Source organism: Lissotriton vulgaris, chromosome 1_1 (genome assembly GCF_964263255.1).
Source record: "Lissotriton vulgaris chromosome 1_1, aLisVul1.2, whole genome shotgun sequence".
Lineage (NCBI taxonomy): Eukaryota > Metazoa > Chordata > Amphibia > Caudata > Salamandridae > Lissotriton > Lissotriton vulgaris.
Genome location: NC_141685.1, coordinates 2023615460 through 2023632211, shown reverse-complemented (window position 1 = coordinate 2023632211; position 16752 = coordinate 2023615460). Strand labels below are relative to the sequence as shown.

Below are 16752 nucleotides of genomic sequence, written 5' to 3'. Positions count from 1 at the left end.
CTTAACTCCACTACTGCGTACCTTGGGGAAAAAAAAGTATTATATATATATATATATATGATATATATGTAACATATATTTCCACAAAGCCTCTGTCCAAAGCCCTATTTTAAACACTGCTTCACCTGGACCAACAGAAGAATGGCACACAGAAATTATTTTTGACGAGGCGCTTTATTAGGCTTCAAAAGCTACCATGCGTCATGGAGCAATTAACCAGCAAAGTGCAAGGTACAGATTCATTCACAGACAGACCTATGCGTTTCGACCCTAGCCTTCTACTGTGTCATAGAGTATAGTGCACAGAGTGTCCATTTAATGGGATATCAGTACCCTTTCACACCACCAATTAAAAACATCCATGATGTTTAAAGGGAAAACAACCACCGTTTTCACATTCTTATCAAAATGAAGTATATCAATGCAGCGAGTTGTTGCCGACATGAACGGTGAAAGAAGACCAATCCTTGTGAAGTACATAGAGTCTAAGAGACATAATTCATTGTGGTCTTAATATCAAGGTTTTCAGACAAATGTTTTTTAGTGCTTGGTCCTATTCAGCAATTATTGTTACCAATGGCTATACTGCACATAATCAATGGATCAAAGGTTTTAGATGACATATTAGAACAATATATTTTCTCTTTTTTCAAAGAGGAGAGGATCGAAGTTGGTCACAACATACCAATTATGTTATTGATTAGACAATTTCATTAGGATCTTGTATAGATGTTGTAAAATACATATCTATATACATGCAAAGTGCTTTTTATACCATATATTACCCCATAAAATACTGAGATCAAATAATTTGTAAAGTGCAAATGTAGACTGCACTATATTACCCCTGTAAAGTACCAGAGATCAAAAAACGTAACATCCCAAAGCAGGTATTACAGTCCTAGATTCCAAAATATTACAATATTAAAAATAAAGTGACAAATGCTTAATCTGTCCTAATTGTTAGTTAGAAGGAGCCAAGATCCACTCCTCGAATATAAGAATATAAGAAAAGTACCGTTAAAATACCAAGATTGGAAAAAGTGCTAAGTGCTAATATTGTATAGCCTCCCATATTGCACAAATGCACAATCAATGTAGATTCCATTTTTGCACAAAAATGTATAAAGTGCATTGTGGTCTTTCCAGTAATAATGTGACAAGGCGACTGGGATCGCCAAAACGAGTCTTTCCTCTTTGCACGAAGCAATTCACTTGAAAATATGAAATAAATAATCACCTGCAACTCTTCAGCGCATCAAAGTGTCCGTTTTCTCCGTGGTTGCCTGTGAAGTAGTTTGGAGCTTAACGTGATATATATATATATATATATATATATATATATATATATATATATATATATATATATATATATATATATATATATATATATATATTACCAAGTTATGAAGAGGTAGAATTAGGAGTGAGAAATCTTTACTCACAAGATGATATATTGGTAATCGATATACTTCAGTCAATATTTTGTAGTTCGCTGTTATTTTTAAATCCATATTCTGACATTCAACCCACAGGAATAGTCTCTTCCTACTTTATATTCCAATGCTTAATTACTACTGCTGATTACATTTCTCAAATATTTTGTACTCTGAATTTATAACTATGTCAATAATATCCAGTTGCTGTGTTGGCCTCCACCTCACAAGGATACTTGGCAAATGTATGCAGCCCATTAATAATTGAGTAAGTAGGATTAACAGAAACTTAATCCAACACAAACTGTGCAGGTTCCTGGACCACAACTCTTGTTCTGTGAACTCTGGCTCAAGGATCTGGAACAATAGCAAGTCCACAGGTTAAGAATTTAGGAATTCTCTTAAACATGAACTGACAATTAAACCCAGTACTCAGCTATGCTGAAAGCAGGCTATTGTCATCTTTATTGAATGTATGACGTTACATTGCATACATTCACACCGCTGTAGTTTACACTGCGGTCATTACAACGACTTGAGCTAGAGGCGCTGGACTTAGGAATAGTATAATTTACTATTCCAACTCCAGTGTGTGGAACAGAAGGGAAAGTGTTGGAATAGTAAATCATACTATTCCTTAGTGTAGAGCACCATCCAGCACAAGTCGTTGTAACGACTTGCATTGTAATGACTGCGTTGTTCTGGTATCGCGGTGTAATGACCGCATTGTAAAGGTCGTTCTCCTCTTCATTCATTGTAAAACTATTTCAGTACTGGGCCTATCTGCAGTGAAAGTGTTGTGATCCACCTGGTGTGATGCTATCTGGATTTACTAAATGGAATGTACTTTCGTCTCCTACAAACCAGCTTTTTATATTGCAAAAACCTCAACAGTCACATATGTTTGGCCTAAATTGCAGAGAACAAGTTACACCTGCATTTCAAGCAATGCACTATATCCCAGTGAAGTAGGGGGCTAAGATAATTTCATGGTCTCTATTGTTAGCTTTCATGACCATTGCAGGTTCCACAGATTTTTTTTCCATCAAAACCCATTTCCTGGATGGTCTTATTTGAATCGGTATTCATTCTCTATCTATTGGTACCAGCCCCTCATAACTGGGAACAAACAGGCCATGTACATCACGTTTTACAACACTCGTGCCTCTGGCATTTCAAATCAGTTGTAGTTAAAGTCTTCTGAGGCACCTCAGGGCAAACCCAATAACTAGGTCATATGAAAAACCCAACCCTAACCTGGGCATTTGACCACAAGAGCACTTTGGTTAGGCTTTGGTACTGAAGTGGATTGGCGGAGGTCTGGTCTTTTACCCAGTAGCCAGCTTAAGGTAAAGCATGGTACCATAATGTTTGAACTTTTTGGTACAGGTAATGGAGGTAGAAATGTCAGGGCACATAATTACTATTGATATCTATTAACGTTTGTAAATAACGAGTGTTCTAGCACATAAAACATAAGTAGGTAGGTACTGAGGACTAAAAACAACAACTGTGAATGTAAAGCTCTGAGAAATCAGCAGGATCATCAAAGGGTGCATGTTGAGGAACTGAAGGTTCAAGCTCAATCGGACAGAACTCCTTTCAGAGGGCCACGGGGCCAGCATGTGTTACTGAGCCAAACTGTGGTGATTCAAGCCTAGAACTCTCAAAGTCATGGGGCCCTACCTACTCTGGGCTCTGTACACTGGGATAAGAACCCTTTCAACACCTGACTTTCAGTGGTAGCACGAGTTGAGCAGTCCCAGGCTTCTTGGGGAAGACTCAGGTGTAGAGAGAACACATGCTCACAACTCAACATACATCCAGCAACCCCAATAAATTATTGCGCAGTCTAATACTTTTATGAAAACAGTATTTATCTATTTACTAACACAAAGTATAATACGGCACACCACAATAATATACACTGCCTTTCTAAGGCAGGCATCCTAGCGTTACCTGGGTCAGACTTGAGTCTCCCTTTCTGTTCCAAAGACCATGGTTATTCCCCATTTTTGAGAGGTGGCATCCAAGCTGCCAAACTTGTGAGTTAAAATCTTATAAGTTCAACTATGAACACTCAAGTATCCCCATGCCACAGCGCATCAGTCTGAGCAAGTTCCCCAAGTGGCCCGGCATTTGCACTCAACATGCACTAACTGTCTCCACGTACTGTAGCACACACTAGCTCATATACATATCAGCAAGATGTACCCCAACAAGCACATTCGCCTTGATGTAAGCTAAGATTGAGCTGAGCACACAGGTGTGCAATTCGGTATGATTGAGCCTTTAGGACACTGGTCTGATGGATTGTCAATATTACTTGATTACTTACTATCAAAATGGTTTGATGCCGCGAGGTCATGCTACTCAGGTTCCAGAGGTCAGTCGTACTGCGCTCATGCTACTCAGGTTCTAGAAACGTCAGTAGCCCTGCACCACTATGAGAGTAGCGTGTTGTGCGCAGATCCTGGTCTAAACAGATCCATGAGACAGGCCTAGGATATGGTAAACATGCATGATCCACTTTCACCCATGAACAAAAATGTGTTACCACTGATCAAGGTTTCACCACTGCTGGGGCACTAAGAGCAGGAGTACACGTCTACCACCTTGCGAGGGACTTTTCTGCCTTAACACAATTTTATAAACCTACACAAATATCAACTTCACTGTGTCAACTACCACTATATCGGAAAGATACGTATGCAAGAAGTATAAATTTACCCTTCTTAATCCAAAATAGCTTACCTTGAAAATGCATTGGTAGTCGATATTGTGGAGTTGATGTAAGTTCAGGCTATTAAATCTTCTATATTATGACTTTCCACTTGGTATGACTACAACAGCGTGCCCATGCAGAATAACTGTGTGGCAAAGTGGTGACACCACTACTGTGCAGCAGCACCAGAATTCACCCCTAGTTCCTCGCTAGGTAATCTGATCGTCATGATTGAATAGCATCAGCCGCTCTGCTATTCATTTGTGCTTGTAAAAAGGCTGGTTGGTTTTCAGTTTATCTTCAGTTTTCTTGATGCTTGTGTACCTGATTTGATGACTGGTAGGTTAACTGAAACTATCCTTAATAGGCCTGAATGCTATTAAGTACAAATTATGAAGAAACAGTCAATACACATTTCATTTACTTTCAAACTAAAACATTATTTTATTTCAGTTGACTGTACATGCACTGATACGGTCTCTCAGAACTTACCCTGGCCATATCAACGAGAAAGTTTTCAAATAGTTTCCAAATGTGGTTACTGGTATAGATTTCTTTCATCTCGACTTCAGTGTCCACATAACAGTGGTTGACAAAATTCACATATGCAATTTTGACCTACAAAAAGAAAATGAAAGCCTCAAATGACTGGGAGAAAAGTACAGTGTTGTACATGGCAATTTCACTCAGGGGGAATGGGTCCGAAGAATGCAAATAATCAATAAAGTAGTCTTTCAGTTCAATCTGTTTTTCTTTTTTTTTTAAATTTCCATTTGTGCAAACTGTGATAAACAGTCTATCAAATAAATAAAGAGCTTTGAGGAAGTTGCAGTCCCATGGAGGCAAGCAACCACCTCTGGAAGTTTGACCTTATTCATAAAATATATTTACTTGAATTCTTTTGGGTTTGGACATGGTTTAATTATAACAGCTGTGGAAATCTTAGCATTGAGAGAAAACGAAAAAAATCAAATCTTACTCCTGCTAATTAATCTAAGGAACATATTTCCAAAGTGATGTGAATCAGTATTTTCATAGAATTTCTTCTATTGGTTAGAAATTACTCTAACCAATAGCAGAGTAGACGAATGTAAACTTTGGGCCTCATGTAGAAACATTTATTATATTCGTAAACCCACAGATTCTGTAAATCAGAGCATGTTTTACTGCTAAAACCCTTCTTGAAACTCAGAAGAGGTTTTGGTAAATGGATTTAGGAAACCATAAGGACCATAAGTAATAGGTATTTGGAAAGAGCATGTTAAAGGTGTCACTCGAAAATTCAAATGCTTTATGATATGTTAATATTTTGTGTCTGAAATTCGGTCACAAAACATTAATATTTTAACACCACAATGAAAGAGGTGGGAGCCCACTTACAAACAGGAAAGCGTCCTCAAGGAACCCCTTCACCTTTGTTAATGTGGACAATTTCTGTTTAGGTCGAGCCTAGACAGCGCTTGCACAGTCTGGAAGATCTTTTTTTATGTACTTTGTGAGATCTGGAGATCATCACCAGGACTCGTCTGCTTCCGCATTTGCTAAAGGACATGTTTTTTTCTGTTCCACTGCCTCTATTTAACGGTCTTGATAGAAAACAACAAGTAGAGGTCAGTAAAATACCAGAATTGCTTTCGGTTTGTTCAACTACCTCTAATTAACTGTCTTGATGGAAAAGGACCAGTAGAGGTCATTAAAATACCAGAATGGCTTTCTGCGTAGGGACTTTATTTAATTTTTCTGGCAACTGCCTCTATTTAACTTTCTTGATAGAAAACGACCAGCAGAGGTCAGTAAAACACCATAATCACTTTAGCATTCCCTAGGTTCCAGGCCATAGAAACTAGTCTTCCACAAGCACCCGTACACAATAAAAAAAAAAATACAAATCTTGTATTTTCAGTGATATAACCAACCAAGGGGTTGTTTATTTTATTAAAAACAGACCTTTGGACAAAACAATTTCCTGCTGATACGTAGTATTTGTCTCCATGTGTTCCCAAACCTGGCGTGTTGCACAGTTTGGTGCTTACTTTCCCTCCATGTTAATGAACAGTAGAAGTTTCATCACCAAGGCAAATGTGCTGCGTAGCTAAATACATATAAGGTCCCAAAGGCGAGACCGATTGCATTGCAAATTCTTGTTTTAGGTGCAGGCAGTGGTCGAGGAATCACTACCTGCTCCTAAAAAGTGTTTGTAAAAATGTACATTTCGTTTTTTAAATGCATATCATTTCCGTTAAGGAAATAAGAGATGTTATTTTGCATAAAGGCAGTCACAAACACAATGGTAAGTTGATCAAAGCAGGCCACTGTGACTGTAGCCAAACATAGTAGGTCGCAATTTGAGACCTACCTCATGCATATTAACGAGGAGGGTCAAACTGCGCCTCACTATAACATGGTATTTTGTTAACCGACTTATGGTTACATAGGTTAGTTCACAAAATTCAAATATATTTGGTAAAAGTCAGTGAGCAAATTGCAACCAATTTTTCCTAATCGTTTTTTTGTCCATGAGGCCCTTAGCCCCTTCAGGGGGGGGGGGGGCATCGGCCATAAGCTGACACTGAGGAAGCTTTAAAATAACCCTCTGGTGTTGGCACAAGAGGGATTAATTTTTTTCTTTTCATTTTCAGCTCCGGTTGCAGGGGAAGAGCTTCCCCGACATCTCAAAGGCGTTTTATTTCTGTTTGGGTAATGACCGTCAGCGCTGATGTCATTACTATAAAAGTGAAAGTAAAGTGAGTCGATAGTTTTAATTTCGCTGCATCAGTGCTCGGGGCATGTTTCAGCCCCCCAACACTGATTGAGTTGGAGGAGAAATCAATGGGAAGGGGAGACTATCCTTTTTCCAATGGTATCCCATACAGTGGATCCCTGCATGGGGATCACTGCAGGAGAGAAATCTCCAAGCAGTGATACAACAACTAGACACCAAATATATTTGGCAGTGGGAGAAGCTCTTTGGCAAGTCTTTTGTTACTCTAACCCCTCCAAGGTTTTCGTCTTCCTGCCCCTGGGGGACAGAATGGGACAATTATCTGCCCCTCCAGAGGGATGTGGGGGTGCTGAAAGCCCACTCGACACAAGGAATTACATAGACAATACAACATAGGGGTGGAAGCTGCCAATCATAGGCATGGACATTCCCCCACCACAGACACTGTGCAAGAGTCTTTTTGCCCTCGCTCAGGAGGCAGATTAGAGGGTTTCCCCAGTCTGCCGCAGCTGGATGGCAGGGGGCAGAAAGCCCTCTAGATACTAGGGATAAGTAGCAAATAAATAACAAACGGGGTTGGGGCTGCTCACCATGCACAGGACCATGTCACCACCACCAAAACAGGTGGTACAGTATCTTCCCCCCTGGAATGACAGATTAGGGAATATCCCCCAATCTACCCCTAGGGGGCATAGAGCCTACTAGACACCAGGGATTATATAATCAAAAGAAAACACTGGGTAGGAGCTGACCACCAGAGACATGGCCATGGCCATACCCCAAAATAAAACGGGTGCCAAAGTCTTCCTGAGACCTTCCCCCAATAAATAGAAAAAACAGAGGTGAGGCTCACCGCCATGAACTGGGTCATACCCCCACCTCAGGTAGCATATTAGGGTATTTGCCCTAATCTGCTCCCCTGAGGTGTGGGGCAAAAAGGCCACTAGATGACAGATTATTTAATCAAAAGGAAAACTAGGACTGGGGGGCTGCCTACAATGGACATGGCCATTCCCCTACCCCAAAAAGGGTGCAATTAGACATGCAGGATTTCAAAATGGCGGCAAAACAAACAAAAGGATGGGTGCCCTGCCCCTGTATTAAGCCATACACCCACCCCAGAAGAGGTAATAATGTCTTGCTGCCCTTCCCCGGACATCAGACATCGCGGTCACCCCTAAAGCTTCAACATTGTTTCTGCTTCCCGATGGACTAAAATGTAATCATCCAAATGGCAAGCGAGAAAGACACTTTGATTCTTTCGGGTGGTGTTTTTGCGTATGGGCTGTGAGAGTGCGGCTAAGTTCCAAGATCATCTCACTTGCCATATTGAAATGCTACTCTTTTGGGCTTGTGTAGGCCACCACTTGGGGAAGCAGACTAAACCCAGACATTTCTGAAAACTAGACACCAAGGGGAATACCCTGACTGGTAGGAATTCTGTAAATGCCTGTGGATTTCAGAAGTTCACACCACGGAAATGCAAAGAAAATTACAGATTTTAGGCAAAGTTTGAGGTTTGAAGGGCATTGTGAGTTAGAAAAGGTTGTGAGATCCATTCAAGACACACAACCCAGGAATCCCCCGGGTGTCTAATTAAAAAAAAAGAATTCTATGGTTAGTAGGGTTCAATGGGTGGCGGTGAGCACTGCTTCAAATATTGCAGCTACCCCTAGTGCAGTCTCTCCATATAGTTCTTTAGGGACACGTGGAAATGTCAGTGGGTAGGAAATGTTTGGATCCTAGAACTTTCCATCACAGAAATTTGCAGAAATGCGTGTTTTTAGACAAAGGATGAGGTTTGCAAGGGCTTCTGGGTAAAATAACCTGATGAGGTCACGCAAGTCATGTCACCCTGGACTTTCTCAGGTGTCCAGTTTTCATAAATGTGCAGGTTTGCTTCCTTTTCCTAGGTGCCAGTTGAGCTAGGGCACAAAATCCACAGCTAATAACATTTTAAAAAAGGGTTGGTTTTCAAAGGAAAACTTTGATGTGCCCATGTTGCGTTTTGGGCCATTTCCTGTCACATGGGCTAGGCTCACCCACCCACACATGTGAGGTACTATTTTTATTGTATGAACTGCGGGGAATGTTGAGTGGTAGGAGATTTGTGGCTGCCCGCAGATTCCAGAATATTTCATCACAGAAAGGTGAGGAAAATGTGTGAATGTAGCCAAAGTGTGAGTATGCAAAGGTTTCTGTGGAAATAATTAGGTGAGAGCCACGCAAGTCACACCACCTTGGACTCTCCTAGAAGCCTAGTTTTCAAAAATGTGCCACTTTAGTAAGCTGCCATAGGTGTTGGCCTAGCTAGGACCGAACATCCGCAGTTAAAAAAAAGTGTTAGTTTTGAGTCAAAAAGTCGATGGGACCATGTTCCTAGGTCCACCCACACAAGTGAGGTACTATTTTTATTAGGAAACCTGGGGAAGCTCTGGGTGGTAGGAAATATGTGGCTCCCCAAAGATTCCAGAAATTTATATCAGAGAAATGTGAGGAAATTGCATGTTTTGGGGCAAAGTTTGAAGTTTGCAAGGGCTTCTGGGTAAAAATAGAACCACAGACGTGTCACTGTTTTTATTGTCTAGTTTTTATAAATGTCTGGGTATGGTAGGTTTTCCAGGTTAGCAGCTGAGCTAGCACCCAAAAGCCGCAAATACCCATGTATTTTTTAAAAAGCATGAGTTCTGCTGGGTTAAATATGACGTTCAAAAGTTGAAATTTGGGGAGTATTGTGTCACAGGTGCTAGGCCCAGCCACAAAACCGGGGACCATTATGCACTTTGGGGTGTATTGTGTCACAGGTGTTAGGCAAAGCCACACAAGCGGGTATCATTATTACCAACTGGATTTGTGCCTTCCAAATGTAAACCAGTATGTAACAATAACATGATAGTATGGGTAACCACAAATCCAGAGATATACAAATAACCACTACTCCTAAACTCAGTATCTGATGTACATTTCAGAAATACATAGGTTTCCTTCATGCCCATGTTTCACACTTTATATTTTACCTTTATTAATTGCTCTATACTTGTCACACAATGAATATCCATTGTAAAGTGCAATTCAGTTGTTGGTTCTGGAGGACCTCGAGCTTTTGGAGAAACTAAACACCCTATATATCCCAGCGACCAGAGGAGTCTACCAGACGTACTGGTGTATTTGGAAATTGGCAATTGTGACAAGTAGTTACAGATGAACACCTTGTCTAGATGGCTGTTTTTGCCAACCCATTTTTCATATTTTCTTTGATTTCAACAGTAATTTTGGCTGGGAAAACTATGAAGGATCTACACAATGGCTTCTTGATTAATTCATAGGTTTGCCTATTTTCAGAAATGTATAGCTTTCTGACATTACCCGTGGGGTTCACAACTGTTTCACCCACAAACTGAAAGTAGGCGGAAAGCACAAAAATGTGTAAAAATTAGCTACATTTTAGAAAAATGCCACAACTGTGGTAAAATATATTGGGTTTACAATACAGCTCTGCATGTTCCTGAAAGTTAAGATGGTGATTTTAGCACAGCAAACCAATTGATGCCATATTTTGGGAAAAAATACTTTTTTGCCATTTTTCCAAAAAACCTCTAAATTTTGACAAATGTTCGCTATTTTCGCGGTGCCCTTCAGGGTAGTCCACAAACCCAGGGTACCTTTACAATCCCCCAATATGTTGGGTAAAAAAGGACGCACATTTGGTATAGATACCTTATGTGGGGAAAAAAGTTTAGGAGGCCTAAATGTGAAGTACTCCAAATAGCCAAAAAATGTCCAAGCACTGGGGTGGAAAGGCCTCAGCAATAGAGAGGTTACTGTGGCAGCAGGGGAGACATAGCACACAGCACACAGCACATGTCAGAAGTGAAAGAAGAAACGGGTGATGAAAGAAGAAAGACAACTTGCAGTGGAATTAAGATGTCCATAAATAAGAGGAAACCCGTGAGAGGAGAAGGGGTCTGCAATAAGTAATAGTTCATTACTATTAATATAGTTTTTAACTCTTTGCATCAAAAGCATAAACAGTCAATAGTTTGGAAAACAATAATATCACCCAGAAATGTTAATTACTTTAAATGTGGAAATTATATATTAGCAAGAACAACTGAAGTTTCAATACGGAAAGCTAAGAACAAAAAAACTAAATAACACAAACAACTAGTGTAGAGACGCACACTAAAACAAGAGATAACTGTGTGGTTTGTTATTTACAAATACTATGTATATTTCTGGCTCAAAACAACAAAGTTTCTTCTATTAAATTGCTAGGTGTCCTAAGAAGTAGGTAGCGGAAGTTCCCAAAAGTTTAGATGATCTGAAATTTAACTCAAGATAATTGATTGCAAATATTGTATTTAAAAGTTCTAATTCCGAATAACCGGATTCCTATTTGAAATTACATTCACTTGTGGGAAAGTACAAACTCTGCTTATTACTTTTGAAAAAGACTTCAGACTTAGAGAACACGTTACTTACCTTAGCTATGTTCTTTCTGATGTATACTCTAGCAGCAGATGTCTCATTATCAGTCTATCCCCATGGACTAGTCTGGTTCCGGACACTTTTTTAACAATGCTTCAGAGCTCTGATATGTGGCTCCTTTCGTCTCTGCAGTGACTCTATAATGCCCCCCAAAGTGATAGAGAAGAGCTATATTTAACCACAATACTTGTGCTTATGTACATTTCTAAAACTTCTCCCACAACCAGCATGGAGTCCTGAAACAATCCATAAGTAATAGTGTGCCAGAATATAACTTGGAAATATTATTATGGCAAACACACGGAGATGTTGGACGGAGCACTGAAACTTTTCAGACACTCACCCCCAGTCACAGATCAGGGTTGAATCCATCATCATTCTTTTTTTTTTTTTTTTTAATTTTTAAAACCTTTATTATAAAAGAGCACACAGCTATTCAGCCTAACATCCCGGAGGCAAGGCAGCATAGACTCAGGAGGAGAATAGTGCAAGGCGATTTACGTCAGAACATTGCAGGTTGTTTTTTATTTTTTAATAACAAGATAACTTAACCAAGAAAAGAAACGCCAAAGGGCGCGTAAGATTGGCAATGGAGCAACAGAGACGTAAAGGAGTCGGCCAGAGGCAGAGGAGGACAGGTAGAGATTCGATAAACGGATGAATGGTAGGATGGGGAGGGGGGGGAAGGAAAGAGAAGGAGAATTACAAACATCATAAAACAGTTGGTGTCACAGGTTACGGTGATAGGTGTTCATCCAGGGGGACAGGTTGCGGCGGCAAACACACATCGCCCCTGTATGCATTCCATGCCCCCCACACTTTATTCCATGTCTGAGGCCTCCCCCTGGCAACATAAACCGTCTTTTCTCTGAACATGCACCAATCCATGTTGGCTTTCCATTGTACCACCAGGGGGGCTGTAGCAGCACTCCACTTTTGAGCAATATCACGCTTGCCAACCATATTGCCCAATGTCACCCAACGAGACTGCGCCGTGTTGTGGTCAGACGGTTCCCAGACGTTAAGGAGACACCTCCGCGCCTCTGCAGCCAACACAACACCAGTCACCTCTCCCATAATCCGGTGCACTCTCGCCCAGTAGGGGGCAATGACGGGGGCATTCCCACAGGATGTGTAAAAAGGTTGCGAGAGCACCACAACCCCGACGACAAAGGCCATCGGGCGAGAATCCCATGTGCAAGAGCCGAGGGCCGGTGACATACACCCGGTGAAGGATTTTGAATTGAACCAGTCGGAGACGTGAGGAAATAGCGACCTCCTTAGGGGAGGACACTGCACTCTGCCAGTCCTCATTGTCAAGTTCCAGGCCGTCTCGCAAGCACAGGAGGAGATCAGTTCGAACATTGATCAATTTCTTATAGGACAGGGAAATAGCACTGCCAGGCATATGGCCATCCAGAATCCTGTCCTCCAAGGGGGAGCTTTCGGGGATCTCACCCTCCGCCGGCTTGGCAGAGATCAACGCGTGTCTCAGCTGGGCGTAGCGGAAAAACTCCGAACCGCCCAAGTGATATTCGGCCTGCAGTTGAGGAAAGGTCTTAACTTCGCCCTTAATAACCATATCGTCCACCCTGGAGATACCTATGAGATCCCATTTGTCAAAGCCCTTGGTGTGCCACAGCCTGCCCAAGGTATCAGAGTCGTACAGTGGGGTAAACCTAGTCAGTCTGCCCTGCCAACCCTGCGCTTTAGTAATCGTCCGCCAAATGTGAACCGCAGCCTTGGTCGGGCCTGATAGGCGCCGATCAAAGGATCTGGAATACAGGGCACGATAGTAGTTGCCACCGCGTAAGAGCCACCTGTCCATTGCGTAGCCCGGGCTATCCACAGGGCCATAAAAACCATGGTTGATAGCAGTGAGCTGAGAGGACCAGTAGTACCGACGTACATCCGGTAGGGCGATGCCTCCGTCGTACCACGGCAATGTGAGCTTCTGGATGGCGACACGAGGTCGACCCTCCCAGAGCAAGGCGCGTTGCAAGCTCTCGATCTCCCGAAAATAGCGGGCCGGAACCGGGTCCTGAGTGTTCTGTAAAGCATACAGAAACCTGGGCAAGGACATCATTTTAAACAATGCTGCCCGGCCCAGGAGAGAGAGCGGGAGCCTGCGCCAACTATCCACGTCTCTCCGCAGCCGCTGGAGAGGGGGGAGGAGATTGTGATCGTATCGCGCCTTAGAACTACCGGATATGTATATTCCCAGGTACTTAAAGCCCTGTCCGGCCATCTGGATATTGCAGCCTCTGGGGAGGCGCGGTGTGTCCCCCTTTAGAATGTAAAGGGAAGACTTGGCCCAGTTGATGGCCAGGCCAGAGTGGCGTCCAAACAGCCTGAGAACATCGCATGCCACAATGAGCGACTTGCAGGGGGAAGTAAGGTAGAGCAGAATGTAATCTGCGTACAGGGAAACTATCTTCAAAGCCCGGGGCCCAGGTTATAACATGTAAGTCCGGGTATACACGTAGCATGGCCGCAAGCGGCTCCAAAGCCAGAGCAAACAGGAGAGGTGACAGGGGGCAACCCTACCTGGTACCTCGGTGAAGGGCAAAGGACGCCGACACGCGGCCATTGACAGTGACATTAGCCAGCGGGCAAGCGTAAAGGAGTCGCACCCAACTCAGAAAGACCGGTCCAAATCCCAGCTTTGCCAGCACCGCCCAAAGCTAACTCCACTCAAGGGAGTCAAAAGCCATCGTGGCGTCGAGAGAAGCAAGTACCGCCGGTTCCTCTAGGGTGTGAGCTCTGGCCATAACACCATGAAGCCGACGCAGATTAAGGGCAGTGTTACGGCGGGGAATAAAACCCGACTGGTCCGGGTGCACCAAATCACTAATGACTCCAACCAACCGATTGGCAAGCAGCTTGGCTAGGATCTTAGGTTCCACATTGAGGAGAGAGATGGGGCGATAGGACCGGCACACGTCTCTCGGTTTTCCCTCTTTGTGAATAACCACGATGGTGGCCAACCTCTGATCTAAGGGGAGGAGACCCTCGTCCCGTGCCTTCAAAAACATAGTCCGCAGGTGCGGGGATACCACATCCGGTCGAATTTTGTATAACTCGACCGGGATACCATTGGGGCCAGTCGCTTTACCCGACCTTAATGCACGGATAGCCAAGGCGACCTCGTCAGCGGATATGTCTCGATCTAAGTCGGCACGGTCCTCTTCAGAAAGACAGGGAAGGTCAATCGTCGAGAGGAACGCAGCCGAGTCAGCCTCGGAGCGGTCTGAGTTGGAAGTGTAGACACCCCGGAAATAATCGGCAAACGACTCGGCAATGGCACTTGGGTCCGTGACGGCTACACCGTCGTCGCCCAGAATCTCAGGCACCACACGGCTAGCCATCTCGCGCCTGTCTAGCCAAGCCAGCAGCTTCCCGGCTTTGTCCCCAACGTCGTATATACGACCTTGCTGTTCCTTGGCCAGGGTAAGGGCAGCATTCGTGGCGAGATCATGGTATTCCGCTTGTTTAAGGGAAACGTCATGCAAAAGAGAGGGGTCGGGCTCGGGCCCCAATCGGGACTTGAGGCGCAAAACCTCGTCTTCAACACACGCGAGGTCGGCATCTCTGACTCGCCTGACCTCCGCAATGAGAGCAAGAGCCTCACCCCTCAACACAGTCTTGAATGCCTCCCACAAGGTGAGAGCCGAGCCAACCGAGCCCACATTCTCCGAGAAATAGAGGTCGATGGCCTTAGCAAGGAGTGCACGAGTCTTGAGATTACGGAAATACCATGGGTTAACCGCCACCGGACGGTCAGACAAGACTATGTTAAAATCAAACAAAACCCACAACGGGGAATGGTCGGAAATACCCCGTGCCAGAAAACGGGCCTCAGACACGGCAGACGCATGTGCAGCTAGGGTAAGAACGTAGTCTATACGGGAGAGACTACCATGGGCACCCGAAAGGAAAGAGAATTGGCGGAGCACGCGATGTAGTAGTCGCCAAGTGTCCACCAGACCCATGGAAACAAGAAAGGAAGGCAACCACAGTTGGGAACTGCGGAGATCTCTCGGCGGTTGGCGGTCCAGGGAACCAGAGCAGACTGAATTGAAGTAACCCCCCACTATCAATAGGCCAGCGGGCAAGGACAAAATGGCACCACCAAGGTCTTGGAAGGTATTAGATTGCAGGCCCGGGGGAACATAAACCGAAAGTAGCGCTAGGGAACGCCCTTCCCATCTCCCCGCCACTGCAGCGTAGCGCCCCCTCTCATCAATCCAGTGACGTCTATCTCAAGGGGAAGGGACGCACGCACCAGGATACCCGCCCCCCGGGAGCCCGAAGAGAACCCAGAGTGGGCCACCATCTTGTAGCCTTTACGGTTAAGAGCCTTGCAAGAGTTTCCTACCAAATGCGTCTCTTGTAAAAGCACAATATCGGGCATATGTCTCTTAAGCAGTTGAATCACCACCCCTCTCTTAACACGGTCACCCAACCCATTAACATTCCAACTGATCACTTTTAATCTCCTACCCCCCATCATCCCGCAACCCGTCCCACCCAACCCCAGCCAACCCAACCATCAAGTAAACAGCAGTAAACACGATCCATTGCCTGAAGGAAAGATAAGAGAAAGAACGAACAAACAAATAAACTTGCATAGTTGCACCCCCCACCCTGCACCCCTGCATCAGACTAAAAAGCCCCCCCAACCAGCAGTGTGCCTGTCGCCCCAGAAACTACTCTACAAAAAGAGACCCAGAGGAGTAAGGAATCTCCGCGAACACCTCCCGCCACCCTCCATTGAACGACAGGAAAGTCAACAGGGTCAATTAAGAAACAATACCCAACAGTCTCATGAGGCGGGACCATCAAACGCCGGTGTCTCTACAATAGAGCCAAGTCTCATAGATCCGGGCCACCAGCCGCACCTCCATCTTGTTCGTCTTGAGCGTCCCGACGCGGCGACAAAGTGTCCAACCATTCACTCACATTCTCGGCACAGTCAAAGAACAGGGCACGGCCCTCATGCTCAATCCGGAGTTTGGCAGGAAACATCATGGAATACTTATATCCCATATCTCGCAGTCTCCGCTTTACTCCCGCATAGCTCTGGCGCTGCCGCAGTACCGTCCTGGTAAAGTCCGGGTAGAAATGTATTTCAGCGTTCTGGTACTTAAGCGGTCCATGTCGTCTGGAAGCCTGCAGGATCGCATCCCGGTCCCGAAAGTTGAGAAGTCGTGCCACGATGGGCCTAGGCGCCACGCCCCCGACTTTGGCGGGCCGCCCGGCACTCGGTGGGCACGTTCCACTGAGAAAAAATTACTAAGGCCAGACGGTGCCAAATGGGTCTTTATCAGTTCTTCCACAAAGAGGTCCGTCGCCGCTTCCTCTGAGCCCTCCGGGACACC

At 44.2% G+C, this 16752-nt stretch overlaps 1 protein-coding gene across 5 annotated transcripts in view; it reads right to left on the bottom strand.

Moving 5' to 3' along the window:
* The window catches only part of ITPR2 (inositol 1,4,5-trisphosphate receptor type 2), a 1555333-nt gene that overhangs the window by 684474 nt on the left and 854107 nt on the right, over nt 1–16752 (bottom strand). For all 5 annotated transcript variants that reach the window (XM_086920227.1, XM_086920242.1, XM_086920233.1 and 2 more), the window contains one exon: nt 4654–4779. In XM_086920227.1, the coding sequence (XP_086776353.1) occupies nt 4654–4779 (126 nt within the window). The remainder of the gene's footprint in view (nt 1–4653; nt 4780–16752) is intronic.